General features: G+C 44.0%; 1 protein-coding gene across 1 annotated transcript; it reads right to left on the bottom strand.

Moving 5' to 3' along the window:
* Nucleotides 1-90: 90 nt before the first annotated feature.
* LOC115778287 (solute carrier family 43 member 3-like) lies at nt 91-20,658 on the bottom strand. Its single transcript, XM_030726690.1, has 13 exons — nt 20,534-20,658; nt 18,062-18,310; nt 17,227-17,356; nt 6,593-6,639; nt 6,206-6,282; nt 6,029-6,121; nt 5,228-5,367; nt 4,210-4,349; nt 3,331-3,474; nt 3,128-3,235; nt 2,868-3,054; nt 1,567-1,690; nt 91-1,174 (listed from the first exon to the last, which is right to left on the bottom strand). The coding sequence occupies exons 2-13, from the start codon at nt 18,240-18,242 to the stop codon at nt 1,052-1,054; spliced, it is 1,494 nt and encodes a 497-aa protein (XP_030582550.1). The 5' UTR covers nt 18,243-18,310; nt 20,534-20,658; the 3' UTR covers nt 91-1,051.
* Nucleotides 20,659-23,023: the final 2,365 nt, after the last annotated feature.

Below are 23,023 nucleotides of genomic sequence, written 5' to 3' on the forward strand. Positions count from 1 at the left end.
TTCTCCTGCACTGTAAAGGATTTAACACATTTTTATTAAATTGTTACACAAAACAAGTGAATTAATAATACAAAAACAATCAAATCGCTGCTGGTGCTTCCAGTTTAAACCAGTGTTACGCACGACAGGTTAATTGGAGAGAAAAAAACAATAAGACTATCCAATGAAAGTTCGTTTTTCTTTTAAAAGCAAATCTTTATTTCATGCTGCTTATTTCAAAAGTAAAAAAGGTCAGGCCACTTCCCAATCCACACAATCCAGGGGCAACATCGCTACAAATCAGTCAGAACACACTAGGTGGGCAAACCCCTTCAAGAGTCGTTTACATCTAATTGGAATCACTGCAACCCAAAAAATGTACACATGCATGCAAAAAAAACCTGGCATTAAACTGGCGGAATGGAAATGGACCAAAGGAAAAGCTAAGTTTTGATTGGAATAGAAATACCAAATAAAAATAAACAAAACAATAAAAAAGGAAAGAAACTAGTCCACTCCCTGGGCAACCCCCATTTCTTTTTGCCCGCACCAGCTCACTTGCCGGGGTGGACTAGACAAATGAATACACTGGCAAGGAAAAACAACATAAATCACCAAAATCAAATTTACACTGTTAAAAGTTTAATAAAAAACACTTAGAATCCATTTTAAACAGTATTACTTCGACACATTCAAATACCTGATATGTCAATCTACCCCTCTATTGACTATGAGCTGCTTCAGCTTCCCACAGGGCACAGGTCTGAAATCAAGCAATAAGTAAATACACGATTTCAGACACTTCTGTAAAAAAAAATTAAAAAAAATAAGACTTAAAACCTACCATTATTCAAACCCAAAATTATGCCACTCAGGTGGAGTGAGGTGTGCACTTGCCTCACTCCACTGGCCTGGGCCCACTCACAAAACACATCTGTTTCTACTTGCTGTTGATTGTATATATACACCCCTGGATACACGAATTAAAGGCACCTCCCCTTCTTCCCTCCAATACCAACTGCCACACCAGGAAACAGAGGAAAGCTGGAGACAAACGCTCGTCCGATCATCTCTACAGTTTGGCCCGAGCCTCGGCGCTTTCCTCCCCGCGGCGCCTTCGTTTCCTGCAGTGCACGAAGACGTGGACGGGATGGATGAACGACAGCAGAGTGAGGAAAATCAGACCTATGTTCACCTGGAACAGATCCACGGTTAATGAAAGAAAAGTGTTAAATACTGAGGCGCGCTGATATTCAGACACAGCTGATGAATGCAGTGCTTTTAAAATTTATTTAAACTTCTTTTCTCCGGCATTTTGGAGCCCTCATAACTTCAGGACTACAGGAGATATCTACATGATATTCACACACGTGAAAAACACATTTAAGCTTTTGAGCATCAGTATAATGGGAGATATCGTCGCAGTGACTCCTTATATGTCAAAACAACTTGCAGTTTTTAATGCAGCTTTATTAGTTTTCCTTGGATCTCATACTTGTGAAGTCATGAGGGCTCAGCATCAAATCTGTACTCTGAGCACCTGTAAGCTGTAAAAACTGATCCTGCTGCTTCTTTAAACAAACCTACATAAAAGGGATCTCCACCCAGATATCCTTTGACAATGGCAAAGAGGGGGTACTGCAGCACGGACACTCCGGCCGACACCGCCATCACGAGGCCGTACAGCTTCCCAAAGTGACGGGGTGGAAAACTGAGGGAGGAAAATCCACAGGATTAACGTTTCAGCTGCACAAATCAGTCTTCATTTTGTCCAGTCAGTGAAATATTTCTTATTATGTTAGCTTTTATTTTATTTTATTTCATGGGACAGCTTTTGGCATAAAAAGAAATTAATCTTATTATTAAATCCCTTCTTCCTGAAATTGTTTTGATCTGAAATCGAGAAGTTTAGAAGACAGAAGAAGAAAAATACTGATTTCATAAATAAAAGCATCCGACGTCCAGCTGCTGATTTGCTCGAAGGAAAGACGGGTTGCTGTGAACAACTGCTTGGTGTTAGAGGAAGAACTGAAGGTGGAGGAAGGCTGAGAAAGCCTCTGCCGGTGTCAGCACAGCAGTCCAAAACCTGTGCGAGTAAATCACCAGCAGGATGGTTGTAATTATTTCTGGACCTTGAGGCCCGTTTATCCCACAAACATTCAGTTATTCTGTGGAGCTCTTCGGCCTGTTGAAGCTCTTTTGTGGGTCAGAGGGCCGGACCGACACGCTGAACAACAGATGCGTGAATTTCAGTGTGCAGACAGATCAATCTGCTCTACAATCAACTTTAAATGCTTAATATATTTATAATACATGCCTGCATCAGCGAATGGATAAATATTTATTTACAAATTATGAACATGTACTGTGTGCCTGCGTGAGGCTGTTTTTACATGTGCAGCTTACCACAGGGCTAATATTTATTCTTTATTAACACGCTTACCTGGTTTATTACCAGCCACTGAGTATACGGTGTCATTTGTTTTTATCCATAAGCTATCGGGCACTCCTCGGGCTCTTATGTAGCTCAGGCACAGCTGACTAGTAAACGCAGGCCCTTCCTGTATGGCATGTTTCCCGCAGACAGGCCCATCAGGCCACTGTTCCCACCGTCCGGGACTGCAGCTGTGATGTTCTCTCTGATCTGCTCTGAAGATCCAACCAGAACCTGCAGCTGGTGGAGAGCTGGTTCATCTGCTGTGACACTTGGTTCACTGACGTTCTTCAGTATAATTTATGCACCTGTTTAAGAAAATGCGCCTCCTTTTGCAGTTGGACGTAGTTTGCTGTAGGGTGCCAAACTGATTCCTCAGCAGTGTGAGTGTATCCTGTGTTATTATGTTGTTTTACACTCAACCTGAAACGGTGTGTGTCTGATGTACACTCACGCGAGGATAATGAAGGCCGTGTTCCCCCCGTAGAGGAAGGAGCGATTGATGACCTGCAGGATGAAGGTGAAGTACTGCAGCGGGAGATGAGGAATGGAGGCGCACACGGAGAAGAGCAGGCACTGCAGGGCCGTCAGGAACAGGGACAGGTGGGAGGAGCGCAGGTCCGCCTCCTGCACCGTCTCTCCTGCGGTTAGAGGGGCGTTAAGAAGGCGTTTCCACACAAAAACACGCCGTTACGAGAGCAGCCGCTGATTTACCAGGAGCCAGAGGCTTCTTCTTGTGTCTGTCCATGATGAGTCCATTCCAGGGGGCACACAGGATGCCACACAGCTGAGTCACTGCAAACGCGTTGGTGTACTGGCTCACTGAGGGGTTAGTAAAGGACGAGGGAATGAGGTCAGTTAGAGACTATTTAGACCAGAGTAAGTTAATGCATATGATAATGAAGGCAATGAGTTACCGAGGCTGGTGTCACCGCCTGCCAGCCGGTGCAGCATGGAGTTGAGCGTCCCGATGAAGAGGTAGTGTCTCAGCTGCATTATGGACAACCACACCAGGTGAAATATGAAGAACCAGGACTTGACGCAGCTGCCGAATGACTCAGCTAAGCGCACAAAAGGTCACATAAAATCCAGCATGAGGGCTCTGAGAAGTCAAATACATCTACTAACATCTACTCATCATACTTTATTCTGTGTTTGAGGACCCTCGGGGCAGCACCCAAAGACCTGAGAGGAATTTAGCTCCAAATGTTGACGATCAATATCATTACTGCACTCACTGCAGTCTGAATTGTAAGCAGATGGAACAAAGTTTGATTAGCTGATTAGTGCCTGATTGTCCTGAGTAACCTCTGGATACATTAACACTATTTCTAAATTAAAAAGCATGGCTGAGCGAACAGTTTAAAAAAAAAACATCTAAAAATGTTCATTAGATTTGTGTCTTTCCAGCTTTCTGTATAAAAATGTTAGAATATCTGTCACAAATGAAGGAAACAGTTTAGGGATGAGAAACAAAAACAGCCAATAAAAAAAATGATTGCATAAAATAATCTTTTCTTTGTTGTGACGATGGCACTGTCCTGGCAGTGAAACAGGCTGGAAAGCCTGTTTATGTCCCCTAAATGGAGCCACGTGTTTAAGGGAAATGCATTTGTGGGTTGAGCCACATGGTCACTCTGGCACAAACAGCACGCCTGAACTGATCCCACTAGTGTTCAGTGGGGTTGAGGTCAGGGCTGCAGGCAGGCCGTTCCATCCTCTCCCCTCCCAAATTCTGGAGCTAGTCTCTGATAAACCCCGCTAACAGTCATGGAAGTTAAGGTGATTGGAAGAACCTTTTCTCTTGTTTTGGGCCTCTGTTGTACCCTCAGGCGCCAGCGGTGTTTTCTCCGTCTCAGGGGACTCCAGTGTCGGAATAACGTCCTTCATCTCGATCTCCTCCACGCCGTCAGTGTTTCCCTTTCCACAGTTTATTCTGAGCATCAGAAAAAGATTCACTCAAATAAAGGCACCTTTAAAATCAAGGTTTTTACTGGTCACTTTTGTTCTACGTATGTTAGTGAATTTGAATTATTCTAAACTGCTGTGAGAGGGAAATCTGCGCCACTAAAGCAAAAAAAGCAGGAGATTGAAACATGAGTGCCAAAAGAAGGAGGCCAGTCCAAAGTGTTTCCTCATGAGTAACAAACACACAAACAAACAAAATGAAGCTTCGGCATCAAGTGGAAAAACTATGTACTGAAAAATAGACTGGTTTTAAAAAAATGATGAAAAGTAAAACAGACCGGAAGTAAAAGAAGGAAACAAGTGGAGGACGTGATGAGAAACTCGTTACAATTACTGGACAAACATTCGGAAGTTTCCAGAGGAAAGAGGCGAGCTAATTTACTGCAAAGATCCCAGAAACTCCCCAGTCTCAGGCACAGGAAATGAGGTTGGAGGTCACGTCCTCTATCAGTCTTGACCTCCTGCTGTTACAGTGGTTACATCGTTCATTCATATATTTTCCCCTCGTGCTAAACAGGGACGGGAAGAGAGGCCCGCTGCCGCGTCTCCACTGATTTTGCTCTCCTGTCGCATCTTCTAGAAAATAAATTCAGCCTCCCAACATATTCCTCTTTGTTGACGAGATCAGCTGATATCAGCTACACCAGAGTGTAAATGATGACATCAGGATAGACTGATGTTTAATGAATGCAATTTAAATATGCCAAAGGTAAGACCATTATTATGTTTGAAATGCTTCCTTTTGCTCCTTTTGTTGTGAAACCTTACAGTGAAAGGAGACCCGTTAAAATGTATTCAGTCCTCAATTTGTGCGCAGATTTGTGCGCGCACACTCTTCGTTCTCACCCGTAGGTGTGGTTTTCAGGCAGAGGGTGGGGGATGTGGGTTTTTGGCATCAGCAGGAAAGTTCTCGCCACGTGAACGCCGCTGCAGACGGACAGGGAAACGAGGGAGGTGCGGAGAGAGATGCCCTGTTCATACAGAACCTGAAGAGGAGAGGAAGGAGAGGGTGGGTTTACGAGAGGTTAAACCTCAAATAAAAAGATATGGCAAATAAAAGCATCAGATTCACCAATCAGAAACCAGACTGCACGTCTCGGCAGACCTCTGGGATCAAACTGTGGCTGGAGTCGATTTTTCAGTTCTTCCGCTTGAACTTTATTAAGGTTTAAAGTCGGGGATGCGGCCACTTCACACTAAACTTCACCTCGACCTTTGCACTGCATTTGTGCTGCTGCTGCCTTTCTCTGACAAATAATAAGGCGTCCCGTGTCTTACAGCCTGTCCAAGGGTGACAGAAATTAGCTTCCTCTGGAGGGCGTCTGGTCTCCCCCTCAGAGGCAGGGAGAGGAGCTCGGTCATTCAGGAGTGGATGGAGTATTTTATTTGTCTGGTATTTAGGATAAATTCACAGGTATTTTTGTTGGTGCGATGCATCTGCACACTTTGTGGATGCTGCTTTTTTCTCATATAATGCATTTAAAGTGTACTTCAGTAAAGGTACATTTCACTGCCGGTCCATGCTCCCATCTAATGGTGTCACGAATTAACAGCACTCTGTAGCCCAGTGGCTCCGGTGTGGGCCACACCCGTTTTATCATCTAACATCTGGAATAAAAGCCCACTGATGAGGCTGCGTTGTTTTACCTTAATGAGAAAAAACACAGCGGAGGAGGAGTCAAAGGCACCATTATAGAAGGTAATGATGGTGGAGCGATGAGCAGGAAACAGGTTGCCCACCTTGTCATCACACAAAGACAAAGATCATCAGGACAAAACAGGTCTGAAAGTCCAGAAGTGGTTCATATATACAGGAGTAATTACCTGCATGTTAGTAATGAGGAGCAGGAGTCCCCCCACAGCAAGAAGAGACAGGGCAGGGTAAAGCATGTATGACAATGCTGCAGGACGCAGAGATACAAACGTTAGATGTGACCCAATATTAAAGTTAGTCAGAGCTAAACTCCAGAGTCACAGTGCAGCCAGAGCAGCAGAAACGCTGATGAACAGTTTAATTATATTCAGGCTGGATCTGGTGACCCTGAACCGTCATGCTCCTATTTCTCTTTCCCCTCATTCCACAAACGTCGAGGCTGAGCCCATTTCTGTTGGTGGTTTCTTCCCATTAAAAGGGATGACAAAGAGGTGAAAGGTGAATCTAATGTAAACTACATTATGTCTTTTTCTAATAATAATAACCTGTGCACCTACCTGCACTAGAGAAGGCCACCAGCATGGTCCCAGCAGTATAAAGGGCACTAAAGAGGGGAAAATATAAAGAAAGAATAAAAAAGAATAAAGAAATAAAAATTCCCATCCACAGTAGAGACATACCACCTGATACAGACAACAATAATATATAATTTATTAACAATGAAGTACTGATTATCAACACTCATAAGTGTTGTCTCTGAGCTTTGCTCATGATGAGCTTCTAAATCTCATGATATAATGATATACTGAAACCAATAAGTAACTCCCAGTGTTACTGTGTAACAGAAGCTTTCAAACATCTGTGTTCACAAGTGTTGCAGCAATGATTTACAAACCATGTTTGAAATAAATGTTTGCTGTAGGGTTTAATATTTCTCCTGAAAATGACATGAATCAAATCCCGGGAATCCGGGAAATGGCTTAAGCCCGACACAGGCTACAGAAGGCCCAATTAAAATTAAAAAAAGTAATGCACTACAACTTGGTCATTGCCATTCTCGCAACAGCAAATTTATAACGCCGTGTCTGAGGGTTAAAGTAGGTTAGTTGTGAATCGTCTTTTGAAAAACTGGCCGATCCTTATAGCCTAAAAAATATACATTTTACTCAACTCCATTTTAAAAGCGAAATATGTTAAAATAAAATGGTGGGCGGAGCTTAGAACACAAGTGTGCAGCATGCAGACAAGGAATGGCAGAGAGGGGAGAGGAGCTGAACCAGAGTTTACAGTCTGAAGTTGGTCGAATTATTTGCTGTTTAGAGTTTGCTAGCCACCCCAGTTTGAGTTGCGTGCGTGAAAATACAAGTAAGTGATGTTGACAGTAAATGACATAGTTTATTTATCAAAATATACCTGTTTCACCCTTAATTGATATCATGCTCTGTTCGCATGCACATTTTAGTGAGGGCTACCTACGTGAGTTCCGTGTGTTGTACTTTTGTAAACCCAGTGTATTGAGAAACATTAATGTTGCAGTCATAAAGAGTGTCATTGTGATAGTATTTCAGTTAGTTATTTTGGCATTATTTAGAGACTGTTGTCACATTATTTGTTATCTGTTTTAGAACCACACATCCAGTTCCTGTACCATAGAAAATAAGCAGTAAATTCCTGTTACTGAACCCACGGGAGTGCGACTCTACTCTTTTCTGGAGTTCTAACCGGACTCACCACAGTGATCCAACCCCTCCAACCAGCCCCAGATAGAACCTATTTTACAGTGGTCCTTCGAGCCGGATAAGCGGATTGCTGTTTAGGGATGCAAAACCCAGAGTCAGCAGCAATGGACACTCCACCCAGACGGCGAATGTCAGTACCTTCCTACCTGTCAGATTACGACCTAAGTGGACCGGGAGCTCAGAGTAAATTCCGGACAGCAGCTACAGCTACAGGGGGAGTATCAGGGGAGCAGAGGGCATCAGCACGTCCACCCACCAGATCTCCATCACCACCAATTAGCCAGAGCTTTGACCCGATGAACTTGAGGGATGGTGAGGAGCAAGAACAGGAGCTTAGCCAATCTATGGGGCAAGCCACCGGGGAGCAGCAGACCGACCAAGTTCCTGGGTTTAGTGCTGCTCTCGAAGATATGCGCCAAGAAAACGCTGAGCTCCGTAAACAGTTCCAGAGCCTGATGGTTGCTTTACAGTCACCACCAGCAGCCTACCAGCCTCTATTCCCACCTCTTCCACCTCAAAGTGTATACAGGGGCGGTTATGGACACTACCAACTCCCAACTGATACTCCAACATACCAGCAGCAACAATATCCGACGCTCCGCTCCCGAGGAAGTCTGCCACAAGATTTCACTCCACTCAGAGTTTCCCAACCGTCCAGAGATCTGCACTATAACCCATATTATGCAGGGAACGTATCCTAATGGCACCCTAAAAACCATCAGATACCGTTCACCCTGTAATAAACTGGAGGAACGCATCCTATATATACGTATCTGATGGCTGTCACTGGGTCATCAGGATGCGTTCCCCCAGTTTAACACAGGGGGAACGGTATCTGTTAGAATAGATAAACGTTTAACTGTTTTTCTATGTATCATAATGTGTTCATCATAAACATGCACATGACCATCAGATTGTAAGCACAAAACATGCTCACGCACACCCGGATCCTCCAGGTGAGGAAAGCAGGTAACGCCTGTTTCCTGACGTCACACAGACATACACACACCCCCACACACCCACGTGATGCCAAAATAAAAGAGCCGGCAGGAAGAAGGAGGTCAGACTCTCTTTCAGACACGCAAACGGGTGTGAACTGACTGAGACTCTCCCTGCAGGTAAAAAGATCAACTACGAGTTTCTGTGTCTTTCTTTATTCAACGGTGGTCCGAACCTAACATTTTTTGGTCCTTCGAGAGCCGGGCGGGCAGTGAGGAGGTTTTTCCAACGACTACGGAGGGACGCCGGCAGACTGTCCGGACAGCCAGCTGCAATAGAGGCGCTGCACAAAAGACCTGGGGCATGACGTTTGTCGCCAGGCCCGGCTTCATAGGTTTCTCCGCGGTCGCTGGGAACGCTTTCCTCGAGACCGGATCCACCAACGTGAAGACGACAGAAACCAGGTAGGACAAAATCGTAGACTACTGAGTCGGACCGGGTCCGATTGCCAGAATAACTTTTGGGGAAAGTTCGCTTTTCAGGGAAAAGCGCTCTTAGAACAAGGTTCGTGAGGGGCACCGGCCGGAGTAACTTTCAGGGAAAGTTGGCTTTTCAGGGAAAACTGTAGTCTACGTCCTCCGAACCGGGTTCGTGAGGTAACCGGCCGGAGCTTTTCAGGGAAAAGCACAAACAAATCGTACACTACTGAGTCGGACCGGGTCCGATTGCCAGGATAACTTTCAGGGAAAGTTGGCTTTTCAGGGAAAACTGTAGTATACGTCCTTCGAACCGGGTTCGTGAGGTAACCGGCCGTTGTAACTTTCAGGGAAAGTTCGCTTTTCAGGGAAAAGCGCCCTCAGAACAGGGTTCACGAGGGGCACCGGCCGAAGTAACTTTCAGGGAAAGTTAGCTTTTCAGGGAAAAGCAAATAAAGTATAAAACGGTACTGTAGGTGTTCTCGCCGAAAGGAGAAAGTAAATTGGTAACTCTCGCCCAACGGAGAGGTTTTAATTTGGCCTTAATTCGGACCTTTGGTGTTCTCGCCGTAAACAAAGATTTAAAATAGGCGCCATAAATACGCGTATGTGTGTGTGAATGTGAGTGACTAAGAGCGTGAAAGCCGCCATTGAAGTGGAAGCAGCAGCATGAAGAAAATCTAACGGTTTTCAACTTCATGGTCTGTCGGAGTATACAGTGAAGGGCGGATTTGGGTTTAGGTCTCAATAAAGACACGTGGTCTGTACGAGACAAAGCACATGCTGATTGTACGCCGGGAACAATGGGTAAGTCCTCATCGAAATGCGAGGCCGCCGTATTAGAGGGCGATGTAAAATTTGTGGAATGGCATAAACAAGGGTCAACTCAATATATAAAGACATGGAAGAAAAAATATGGGTTTAAGGGAAAGCTGGTAGTGACAGAATGTGAAAACTTAGTAACACAGCTGCAACAAAAAGCAGCATTTTGCAAGAAGGCGCAGTTGGAACTGCAGTGTGCAAAGTTGTGGCTGTTACAAGCTAAACACAGACAGGAACAGCGGAAGGCAAAAGCCACAGCGGCAAAACCACCCACACACGTGCATGCAGCTGTAATAAAGGCAGATGAGGAAACTCACATTGTCTGTAGACCCCAGCAAGACCGTAGAGGGCCTGACCCTGCGGCACCCGGAGCCGCGCCATGTTTAGAGGGGGGAGGGCCTAACGGGTCAAAACAGCCACAGTGTTTCTCGTTGCCCTTTCTCAGAGCAGCCAAGGGAAAAGGTTTCAACACCAGAAGGGGAAAGCCAAAAGTGATGAATGTTACAATTGTGGCTGGAAAGGTCACTTCGCCAGAGACTGCCTGAGGGACAGGAGGGACGGAAGACGGCAAAGGACAGGTCACAGGAAAGGCAGGAGAGACCCCCCATACAATCCTGACTATGACAGCGACCACAACATAGCATGACTAGACCAGGAACCACGAGAACATGGCCAAGAAATCATTGTGGATTTCCAAAGCATACTGGCCATGCTTTCCAAGCCAGGTGAAAAACCCACAATAATACTCACAGTAAATGGCAAAGACTTAGAGTTTTTGTGTGACACGGGCAGAGTGAACAGTAATTAGAGAACCGTTCCCAAACCGCAAACCAACAAGAGATAAAGTATACGTGAAATCAGCTAATGGACACCTGAGTACCCTGTCACTATCCAGCCCAGTACAAATTTACAATTCTGAACTGGACACGGAAGTCAGAGGGACAGTGGTCTTAAGCCCAGAATGTCCAGTAAATCTACTAGGTAGAGATATGATGGCCAAACTGAAAATAGCTGTTATCCCAACACCCACCGGCATGGATGCCAAGACCATTAGTGAACTACATCACAATGAAGAAGAAGAAGGAAAACATTATTACTGGAGTCCAGCTTTGCCATTCCCGGACACAGGCGTTGTAGATCAGGCATGATCCTTTGTCAGCTTAGAGGACCATCCCGAACTAAAAGACGTTCCGGACCATCTGTGGTCCAAAGGGCCATCCGATGTAGGTCTTCTTAAGACTGCGCGACCAGTAATCATCAAACCTAAAACTGATTACAGGCCAATTGTGAGGCAATACCCCCTGAAACCAGACGCCCAAGCAGGGATTGAGCCAGTAATAACTGACATGATCAAAGCTGGAATAATAATAGAAATGCCAGACGCTAAATGTAACACTCCAATATTTCCTGTTAAGAAAATAGGAACAGAAAAGTGGAGGCTAGTACAGGACCTGCGTGCTGTCAATGAAGCTGTGTAATCCAGAGCCCCATGTGTCCCAGACCCACACACATTGTTGAACCAACTCACTCCAGATAAAAAATGGTTCTCAGTGATAGACTTGAGCAATGCTTTCTTTTCAATCCCACTGCATCCAGACTCCCAAGATTGGTTTGCATTCACTTTCAAAGGGAAAAAATTTGCATACAGTAGGCTTGCGCAAGGCTTCACCGATAGTCCGACCATATTTTCCCAGGAAATTAGTAACTGTCTGTCAGCCATGCCAATCTCACCACACTCTCAAGTTCTGACATACGTGGATGACATTCTAGTAGCATCAGACTCTGAAGAGCACTGCAGACAGCAATCTCTCAGAGTATTACAACACCTAGCTGACACAGGTAACAAAGTCAGCTTGGACAAGTTGCAGTGGGTGAAACAGGAGGTAAAGTATTTGGGGCACACACTCACACAAGAAGGGCGGAGACTGCTAGAGACAAGAAAATCATCACTAGCACAAACACCTAAACCAAAAACCAAGAAGCAAATGATGGCCTTTTTAGGACTGTGTAATTATTGCACAGCATGGATCCCTAATTATGCCCAACTGACGCAACCATTGCTCTCCCTAATATATGACAACCCCATGGCAATGACAGATGTCATACAATGGACAACAGACGCTGGAGAAACTTTCACAAGAGTAAAAGAAGCACTGGTAACAGACCTAGTGCTGCCCCTTCCAAATTACAAAAAAGATTTTGTCCAGACTGTAGATTGCAAGGATGGGTTTATGACCTCAGCTCTGTTACAGTCTTTTGGAGATAAATTGAGGCCAATCGCTTATTACTCCAAACGCCTAGATGCAGTCTCACGAGCATTACCACATTGCGTGCAAGCAGTATGTGCAGCAGCACTCGCTGTTGAGGCCTCCAGAGAACTGGTGCTTTTCCACTCACTTACACTTAAGGTGCCACATGCAGTATCAGTTTTGCTCTTACAGAGCAAAATGACATTCTTATCTCCAGCCAGACACCTGAGCTGCATAGCTCTCCTGTTATCGCAACCACACATAACTATACAGCGCTGCACCACTCTAAACCCAGCCACTCTGCTACCAACGCCACATGACGGCGACCCTCATGACTGCAAAGTGCTGACAGAACAAAACAGTAAGCCCAGATTAGACTTGCAAGACGAACCACTGGAGAGAGGCCACATTGTGTTTGTGGATGGCTCAAGCCGGAAAAATGATAGAAGCAAAACAGAAACGGGCTACGCTATAGTCACCAATACCACCATAATCAAAGCTGAGAAACTGCCCTCGCACCTCTCTGCTCAAGCAGCCGAGTTAATCGCATTAACCGAAGCATGCAAACATTATGCAGGTAAAGCAGTCACAATTTACACTGACAGCCAGTATGCCTTTTCTGCCGTACATTTGTTTGCAGCGCAGTGGGCAAGAAGGGGAATGCTGACCTCTACAGGGAAGCCAGTGAAACATGCTGTACTGTTAAAAAACCTATTAACAGCCATAAACCTACCATCAGCCCTGGCCATTTGTAAATGCGCGGCACACAAAACAGGCACAGACTTGATAGTACTGGGAAACAACTACGCTGACAAAGTGGCAAAACTGTCTGCAAGTGGTAAATATGGCACCTCAGATGCTTATACAACAATTGTGGAACCCTTGTGAACCGACGTGCTGCACGACATGCAGCAGCAAGCTCCTAAACCTGAAATAGAACAATGGCTAAAGGATGGGGCATTTAAACTAAACCAGCTGTACCACATAAATGGAAAACCTGTACTTCTTAGGTCACTGTTCAAAACAGCAGCCATATTGACACATGGTTTGAATGAGAATGAATGAATGAATGAAGTTTATTGCCATGTGGGTGAACAAGTTCACACATTGGAAATGTGTCAACAGGGGGTATGGTGAATATTATAAATAAGCATTTCTATACTAAAGGCTTCAATAATTACTCAAAACAGTTTTGTAGGGCATGCATCATCTGTTGTAAGAATAACCCCCAAGGCAACATAAGGCCAATGCGAGGGACCTTCCCTACCCCCAGCTACCCGTTCCAATTTCTGCACATGGATTTTATAGAGCTAACCCCATGTAAGACCTATAAGTATTGCTTAGTGTTAATAGATCCTCTGACTAAGTGGGTAGAAATAATTCCAGCAGTGAAAGCGGACGCACTCACAGTAGCAAAAGCTCTGTGCAAAACTATTGTACCCACATATGGGGTACCTGAAAAACTGTGGAGCGACAATGGCCCACATTTCGTAAACGAAATAGTGAGCAAAGTATCGCAAAACCTAGGGGTACAGCTAAAAAATCACTGTTCTTATCATCCGCAAAGCGCAGGAGTCGTTGAAAGAACGAATGGCACAGTAAAAAACAGACTAAGGAAATGTATGGCAGAAACGGGAAGGCCCTGGGTAGAATGCATAGACTTAGTAAAAACATACATGCATGTGACCCCCAACAACACAGGGATAACCCCCTATGAGGCATTGTTTGGCCAACCTTTTAGACTCCCAGTGTACACAGAAGAACAACAAGCCGAGGAAGAGACAGACTTGAGTGATTGGATGAGAAAGTTGTTCCAAAGCAAAAATGTTGTTGATACAAAAAAACTGCCAGAAGGCTCTTCTGCTTCTCCACAGGAACATTCGGCGGTGGTGGGAGACTGGGTCCTGGTCAGAGTGATTAAGAAGAAGTGCTGGAACCAACCCCGGTGAGACGGACCCTACAAAGTACTACTGACCACACCAACTGCAGTCAAAATAGCAGAGAGATCCACGTGGATACACCTCAGCCATTGCAAAAGGATTGAGCCAATCAACGCTGAGTAGGGGGTGGAAGTCGGGGTTCAAAGGGGGGGGTGAGCCCTAGGCCACTTTCGTCTCAAACCCGTGAAGAAAACAACTGAACCCCTCACTAAATAGGGATGGCTCATTCACGTGCAGTGACCACGTGGAACTGGATCTGCACCCTGGGCGCATTGATGACCATCGCGACTGCAACACCACTGAACCATCTCAAGTACCCACATGCCTACGCGACTAACGAATGGTGGCGACTGATGAACGCAACAGCTTATAATAGAAACTACACCAATTGCTATGTGTGCTCCCACATGCCGGTAGCAGCCCATAATTCAGGCCTCAGGCCATATAATGTCAGGTGGACAAAGTCGTGGTGCCTGTACGGCCTGTCAACTCACCCAGGAAGTGGTAGACTGTGGCGGAACTCTAACTTCAGTCAACCATTAAAAATCAATTGGGCCAGAACACCGATCACTAGAGCTGAATGTACCCCAAACGAAGATTTGGTAGCATGGCCACAGCTGTCCGTAGCACTACCAGAAGTATTAATGCTAACCCATCTTCCCAGAAAGGCTTTTCCAGCATGCGTGTTTAACAATGGAACCCGAGAGGTGGGGAAGCTGCCTCACACGTTGTGTAACAGTACGTTTTCTTACTGTCCACGACAGAACGAGATGAAGTGCATGTACTGCCTCCAGAATCCCACGTGTGCAAAGAACAGTACGCTCCAACAGGCAGCCTGTGTGATGACTAACCGTTCGTTACCACTGGAAGATGGAAGTCAGAGTTACTGCTCCCGCATAGCCCCTGGGCCTAAAGGAACCCGGGTACTGACGGACAAACAGGTACGCCCTACTCCGTCTGATAAACGCCACAAGAACTTTAGGCAAAGGAACTTCACAGGAGTTGAGCGCCTTGCGTGCAATGGTGATGCAGAACAGAGTGGTTTTGGACTTGCTGGCTGCCCCGCAAGGAGGAGTATGCAAGATAATCGGACAGACTTGTTGCACCTTCATCCCTGATGAAAATGGTGATGGGGGGAGTATTCACACTGCTTTGTCTGACTTGGACACCCTGCAGCAGTATGTAGAACCGCAGACACCTGGAGGGAATCTGGATTGGCTCTCTTGGCTGACTAATGGAGCCTGGTGGCAAATTCTGCTGAAAGTCTTAGTGCCACCAGGGGTCATTCTGCTACTATTTTGTTTATTTTTCAGTTGTATTGTTCCATGTTTAAGGAAAATGATGACTAATGTTTTCATTTCGGCTTTCTATCAGTGTACCCTTGTGCAGGGTGAGCTGGAGGGTGAAACAGAAGACCAAATATGAAACCCCCATTGAAAATGGGAGACCAAGTGGTGGGGGTGGATGTAAACTGGTTTTCAAACTAATGTTTAATTTTTGCAAATGTATGTAGGTGCTTCCCCGAGTGAGACTGACTAGCAGTGGCTGCCGTGAGCAGCGGGGCCCTTGAGGAATTTTCCTGTCTTGAAAGAATAGAGAGTGACTTTGGGTCAAAAGAAGGATAGACAGCCGCACGACAGGTTTTTCGCTTCAAACTCATTCAGGATTGTATGTGCTATGTTCATGATAAACAGGGAGGAAATGTTAGAATAGATAAACGTTTAACTGTTTTTCTATGTATCATAATGTGTTCATCATAAAGATGCACATGACCATCAGATTGTAAGCACAAAACATGCTCACGCACACCCGGATCCTCCAGGTGAGGAAAGCAGGTAACGCCTGTTTCCTGACGTCACACACACATACACACACCCCGACACACCCACGTGATTCCAAAATAAAAGAGCCGGCAGGAAGAAGGAGGTCAGACTCTCTTTCAGACACGCAAACGGGTGTGAGCTGACCGAGACTCTCCCTGCAGGTAAAAAGATCAACTACGGGTTTCTGTGTCTTTCTTTATTCAACGGTGGTCCGAACCTAACAGTATCTGATGGTTTTTAAGGTGCCATTAGGATACGTTCCCCCAGTATATTACAGGGGGAAAGGTATCTGATGGCTGTTATTTGGCCATCAGGAAAAGTTCCCTCAGATTAACACAGGGGGAACGGTATCTGATGGCTGTGTTCCCCCAGTTTTGAGTTATATAGAGCTATCCGGATGGGCTATATGGAGTATCTATCTATCAATCGATAAACATCTAAACATACTGAGAGAGAGTAAGAGCGCACGTATCTGATGGGAGCGAATTTGCAAAAAGTGGGACAACTTCGCCGAAACACGTTGTTTGAGCTTTCATGGTGTCCGTAGTTCTCTTGCGGCGCAAGCACGGCGATCTGGTTACGAGCGCTGAACAAGCACGCGCGTTTTTTGCCACGTGGGCGGCGCAGAAACGCTGGGGAAACCGTATCTGATGGGGAAACGCGACTCGACGTAACACCAGGATTAAACCCTAGTTTGCTGATGACCGCTGGATCACTTGATACCTAACTATATAAAAATAACTGAATTGTACTGAACTTATTTTGTTTTAGTGCGATGATCTATGCAGACAAAGAGTTCAGCTTCTAGAGCCTGAAACAGATTTAAACCATTTCTAATCTAATAAAGTATTAAAACTGACACTAGAAACAGTCAAACAGTCATTCTGAGGTTCACTGAGGTGAGCTCAGTTTGGGTCCAAAGCAGGGAGTGTCTCCATGAGGCACTCCCTGCTTTTATCTCTGTAACACTGAGCCCCTTTTTCCTAACTGTAAACTGTAAACAACCACACTACAGAGTGATATATATTTAAGCTTTAGCATGAGCTAATTTCTAAACTAAATGGAAGACCTGAGATCTGACCTACTGAGGAGTTTTAGACTGTGTAGAAATGTTTTTCAACTCAACTCTGAGATAGTTTAACACACGTGCATTCGAGTCTCAGGCTGCAGCCCGGACAGCTTTCTTTCTTAGCACTGACTTACATCGCCAGCAGTCTGGTCAACATTGTGCCACAGTGATCAAATATGTAGCCGTTTAACAGAGTCAGGAAGTTGTTGAGGAATGAGGCCACAGTAAAAACCAGTGAGAACTGTTCATCCTGGCTACTGCAGTCTGAAAGAAAGGCAAACAGAAAGAGACGCTACAAGTAAATTCCTTTCAGTAGCACCGTGAGACCCATACAGCAATGGCACAACAAAAATAAGATGTTTAATGTGATGCATTTTGCATTGTACTGCACGACTAAATGAAGATTCAATTCAATTCAATTGTATTTTATGTATATAGCACCAAATCATAACAACAGTGCCCTCAAGGCGTTGCATATTTTAATCTAAAAACCCTACAATAATACAGAGAAAACCAAACAATCAAACAATGCCCTTTGAGCAGCACTTGGTGACAGTGGGAAGGAAAAACTCCCTTTTAACAGGAAGAAACCTCCATCAGAACCAGGCTCAGGGAGGGGTAGCCAAGAGTAGCCCCTTGCACTATAACTAAAGGGGTTTGGGGGGGTCACCTGATCCAGCCCTAATTATAAACTTTATCAAAAAGGAAAGTTTTAATCCTAATCATAAAAATAGAGAGGGTGTCTGTATCCTGAATCTAGGAGCTGGTTCCACAGAAGAGGGGCTTTAAAGCTGAAGGCTCTGCCTCCCATTCTACTTTCAAATACCCTAAAATGAAAAGTTCCTTGTGAAGCACTGCAGGAAATTAAAAAGATGAAAGATTCATCCAACAAAGCAGCTCAGACCCTGTTTCCGGGGCCAAGAGTCCTGGATGAGCATCTCGTCAAACCTAAACTCCAGAGCTGCTCACCTTTATCAACCACGGTGCTGTTAGTGTCCACGCACAGCCAACCAAAGTAGTCCTCTTCCTTCAGCACAAACACCAGAGAAACATAGCCAAACACCAGGCCGGCAAAGAACAGACACTCCAGCAGCCCAGTAATCAGAGTCAGCCAGTAGCGTATCCTGGCACCAGCTTCAGACCCCTGCATGGTTCACCTCCTTGTTCCAGATCACGCAAAGGTCAAAGAGAACTTCCAGAAAGATCTTTTTTCCTGAACTGTGGAATAAAAAACATCACAGGTGTCAAGAGGGACATGCACATTTTTTTTAATTTTTATGCTTCAATTCAATTTTATTTCTATAGCGCCAAATCACAACAGTCACCTCAAGGCGCTTTGTATTGTGGGTAAAGACCCTACAATAATACAGAGAAAACCCATCAGTCAAAACGACCCCCTATGAGCAGCACTTGGTGACAGTGGGAAGGAAAAACTCCCTTTTAACAGGAAGAAACCTCCAGCAGAACCAGGCTCAGGGAGGGGGGGCTGAGGGGAGAGGGAAAAAAAGACATGCTGTGGAAGAGAGCCAGAGATTAATAATACCTAATGATTAAATGCAGAGTGGAGTATAAACAAAGTAAATAAGGTGAATGAAAAGAAACACTCAGTGCATTATGGGAACCCCCCAGCAGCCTAGCAGCATAACTAAGGGAGGGTTCAGGGACACCTGATCCAGCCCTAACTATGAGCTTGATCATAAAGGAAAGTTTTAAGCCTAATCTTAAACATAGAGAGGGTGTCTGTCTCCTGAATCCAAGCTGGGAGCTGGTTCCACAGAAGAGGCGCCTGAAAGCTGAAGGCTCTGCCTCCCATTCTACTCTTAAGTATCCGAGGAACCACAAGTAAGCCAGCAGTCTGAGAGCGAAGTGCTCTGTTGGGGTGATATGGTACTATGAGGTCTTTGAGATAAGATGGTGCCTGATTATTCAAGACCTTGTATGTGAGGAGAAGGATTTTAAATTCTATTCTAGATTTAACAGGGAGCCAATGAAGAGAAGCCAATCTGGGAGAAATCTGCTCTCTCTTTCTAGTCCCTGTCAGTACTCTAGCTGCAGCATTTTGGATCAGCTGAAGGCTTTTCAGGGAGCTTTTAGGACAGCCTGATAATAATGAATTACAATAGTCCACCCTAGAAGTAATAAATGCATGAATTAGCTTTTCATCGTCACTCTGAGAAAGGATGTTTCTAATTTTAGAAATATTGCGCAAATGCAAGAAAACAGTCCTACATATTTGTTCAATATGTGCATTGAAGGACATATCCTGGTCAAAAATGACTCCAAGATTTCTCACAGTGTTACTGGAGGCCAAAGTAATGCCATCCAGAGTAAGTATCTGGTTAGACACCATGTTTCTAAGATTTGTGGGGTCGAGAACAAGAATTTCAGTTTGATCTGAATTTAGAGGCAGGAAATTAGAGGTCATCCAGGCCTTTATGTCTTTAAGACATTCCTGCAGCTTAATTAATTGATGTGTGTCATCTGGCTTCATGGATAGATAAAGCTGGGTATCATCTGCTTTCTAATAATACTGCCTAAGGGAGGCATGTATAATGTAAATCAAATTGGCACAGAACCCTGTGGAACTCCATAATTAACCTTAGTGTGTGAAGAAGACTCCCCATTTACATGAACAAACTGGAGTCTATTAGATAAATATGATTCAAACTACTGCTTCACACACAACTAAAACTGTTCAGCTGGATGATCTTACATGTTCAGGCCAGAAATGGTAAATATGAAAAAAATGCAGTTGTGAGGGTTTGAGTGGATTGTTTTATGCCACAGTACACCAAGCTGACACACAAAGTCAACAGTTTCTCACAGAAATCTGGTATGTCCACCAAAATTTAAACCACAGTGTGCATCATGGTTGAAGTCACTTGGTGTCTCCAGACACCTCAAAGCTGCAGAAATAATACAGCTGCCAACAGCGTGACACCGCCCACCTGGCTTACACTGGCAGGTGGTACAAAGCCTGTCAGGCTTTAAACTAGAGAGAGTTACATTAATTCATTCACCACAACAGTTATCCGAAAAAGTATGATTATAACAATGATGTGATGAATACACTTTTATCTTAATGTTTCCTATAGGGTGTTTATGTGCATGGTGTACACGGTCCCTTATCTTCGCCTCATGTTAAACTTATTCTACAGCGTGCAGAGAAAGGCAGACAGGGCACCGGTTATCGCCACGGGGTGGTGGCTGTAATCCAGATTAGTCCTGATAATCTAAGTAATGACATATGGCACTACACTGGCACAAAAAAAACGCTCGAAATTTAAACCTTAAAACATGAAGAAAAACTTTCCCTGGTTTTATCGTCAAACATAACACAGAGTGAGGTTTAATATCACAGATAGTCACATAAAACACAAATATATGTACAGTTATCTCTAAAGAGGCAGTTAATGAAAACATCTCAGTGACTGAACTCACCACAGTCCAACAAAACGTCCATGACCCTCATGAAAAACTTAAGAAGCAATGCCTACCCTCGTAATGCCAGAGTAATCCACACGTTATCTCTGCTGTGCACAGACTCTGCAGGGCCGTGAGGCATCTTGCACCGATAACCAGCGTCTAATGGGCGGAGAGCGTCACCATCCCTGCTTCCAGCTTTAATCTCAAACAGACCGGCGGGGCAGGAAACCACGTTTACACACAGTATTAGTCAAATTATGAGTTGTAGGCTAATCTAACGGACATGTAATCCAGCCTATTGACAGGTTTTCACCCTGCTCCGTTTGAACTCATTTTAAACTAAAAAAACAGGTTCAGGATTTTCATGGTGGTCACACAAGAAAAGCCATTTTTATTCTGGATGTTAGGGCATTGCCCTGACTCAGATGTAGTCTGTTATCTGTGCATTTTTCATTGACATTTTATGTGTATTTCACTGTAGTTTATATTCTAAGTGTGCTGTGACTATGAGGATTAAATCTCTGTATTTTAAGGTATCAGTTTATTATACAGCAAAAACCTATGGTGTAATTTGCCAACATTTCTCACGTAATTCTTCATAATTTAGGATGTAATTTTTGGTTAAAATTATTGGTAGGTACAACTGTGCAGTTTTAAAGGAAAAGATACTTTACAAGAAAGGAAATTAAATTATACTGTTAGTATTTCTTACAGTAAAAGTATCATTTATTTTAGAGGAAATACTGTTCTCCCTTCTTAAATTGTAATTACAGATTATTATCAGGGAGGAGCTCCAGCATGCCCTCTCATTTAAAGAGAAATCACCTCAAACCTGAAAAGGTGTGTGAAGTCCTGCCCTGGTCTCATGGACAAGAAAAAAAAATTAAAATTCTTTCTGACTAAAAATGTGTTTTAGAAGACGGAAAAAAAAATGATAACAGCACAATTAGTGCCTCATTTCTTTGAAAACGCACTTTAGATTTTTTTAATGAGCTCCTGCTTTATTTTAAACTGGAATTTACATCCTAAATTCTTTAAATGGGGAAATATTGTTAAATTATACCATAAGTGGTGTTTGTAATTATACAGTGTGTGTATAAAACTATCACATAGTCCCCCAAAATTTAATGTGACCACAAAAGAAAATGCCATGAGGTCAGAGAATCGATGTGAAGGATGAGCTCATCATAGATACGTCACCCCATCTTTATGAAGGCTTTCTGTGACCAAATTAGAATGAATAATAATAATCTTACAGGCTGGTGACACAGCAGTAAATTATATAAACATTTAATACACTTTGATCCTTTTATTATAGCTTTCTTCTTCATAAAACTTTGATTTGTAAATCTACCTTCTTATCATCACCTTCACAGCTTACAGTTAGTCACACATCACAGCCTGTTGTTGAAGGTTCAGGTCAAAAACACTAATTATTAACATCTAAACCAGGGTTATGCTTATTGTTTTTGTCTTCATGAATTATGGGAAGGCATTATCTCCTTTCCTTTCACAGCCCCTGAGTTAATATTCTGTTTATTAACAGAAGCTTTCCCTGATGTTTTTGGCCTTAATTGAACCCCACTTACAGAAAACCTGTTAAATAAAATCAATCCTGGTGATTTTCCTTTCACATGGGGCAAAATGTTCTCAGTGAAGATCCAGTTTTTTAAAGCTAAAAATCACGTGAAACTTTCATAAAACGCGTAAAAAAATCAATTTCTGAATAAAATAAATGATCACTGCTGCTTAAATGTGCTATAAAGAAGCCCTGCAAACACTAGCAAACACTAATATAAGCTCATTAATGGGTGCTATTAAAATCTTTTTTCATCTGCAGGACAGGAAACAGGAAAGAGTTTTAAAGAAAACTTTGCTGTTGGAGCAAACCGAGCTCCTAACTGATCACGAGGCTGTCCTCGCATTTATTTTCCACCTGCTGCTTCAGAAACGTTTAACTCAGGACCCGCCGGTCTCCGGTGTCATTTCACCGCTTTTCATCCTGATCCATTTTCTTCTGCTTGATGGAGGTGGAGGGACGGCCGCTGCAGCCTGCCCTGGCTGTCACAGGCAGAGCGCCCCCTGGGACTTCATCACGGTCTGCTACCGTCCGCCGGATCTCAGTGCTGCCTTTATCTGACATAACTGTTGCTGTTTAATCAGATGAATATTTTCAGAGATAAGCTTGTTTGTAAATACATAAATAAATAACGATGCTGTGTTTATGCTGTGGGTACCCAGACCTCCCTCTCCCCAGCCTCCTCCTCCAGCTCATCTGGGGGAACACTGAGGTGTTCTCAGGGCAGCTGACAGATATCACCTCTCCAGCATGTCCTGGGTCTATTAGTTACTATTAGCTAATGCGGGTAGCTGATTCTTTTTTAAAACATTCAAATTAGTCTATAAAAGGCCCATTAATCAATCAGTCTCACTGCACATAAAGATTACACGTACACTTTGATTATACTTGGAAACCAAAAACATTTTATATTCAGTCTCAAGCTT

This window comes from Archocentrus centrarchus, chromosome 1, assembly GCF_007364275.1.
Source record: "Archocentrus centrarchus isolate MPI-CPG fArcCen1 chromosome 1, fArcCen1, whole genome shotgun sequence".
NCBI lineage: Eukaryota > Metazoa > Chordata > Actinopteri > Cichliformes > Cichlidae > Archocentrus > Archocentrus centrarchus.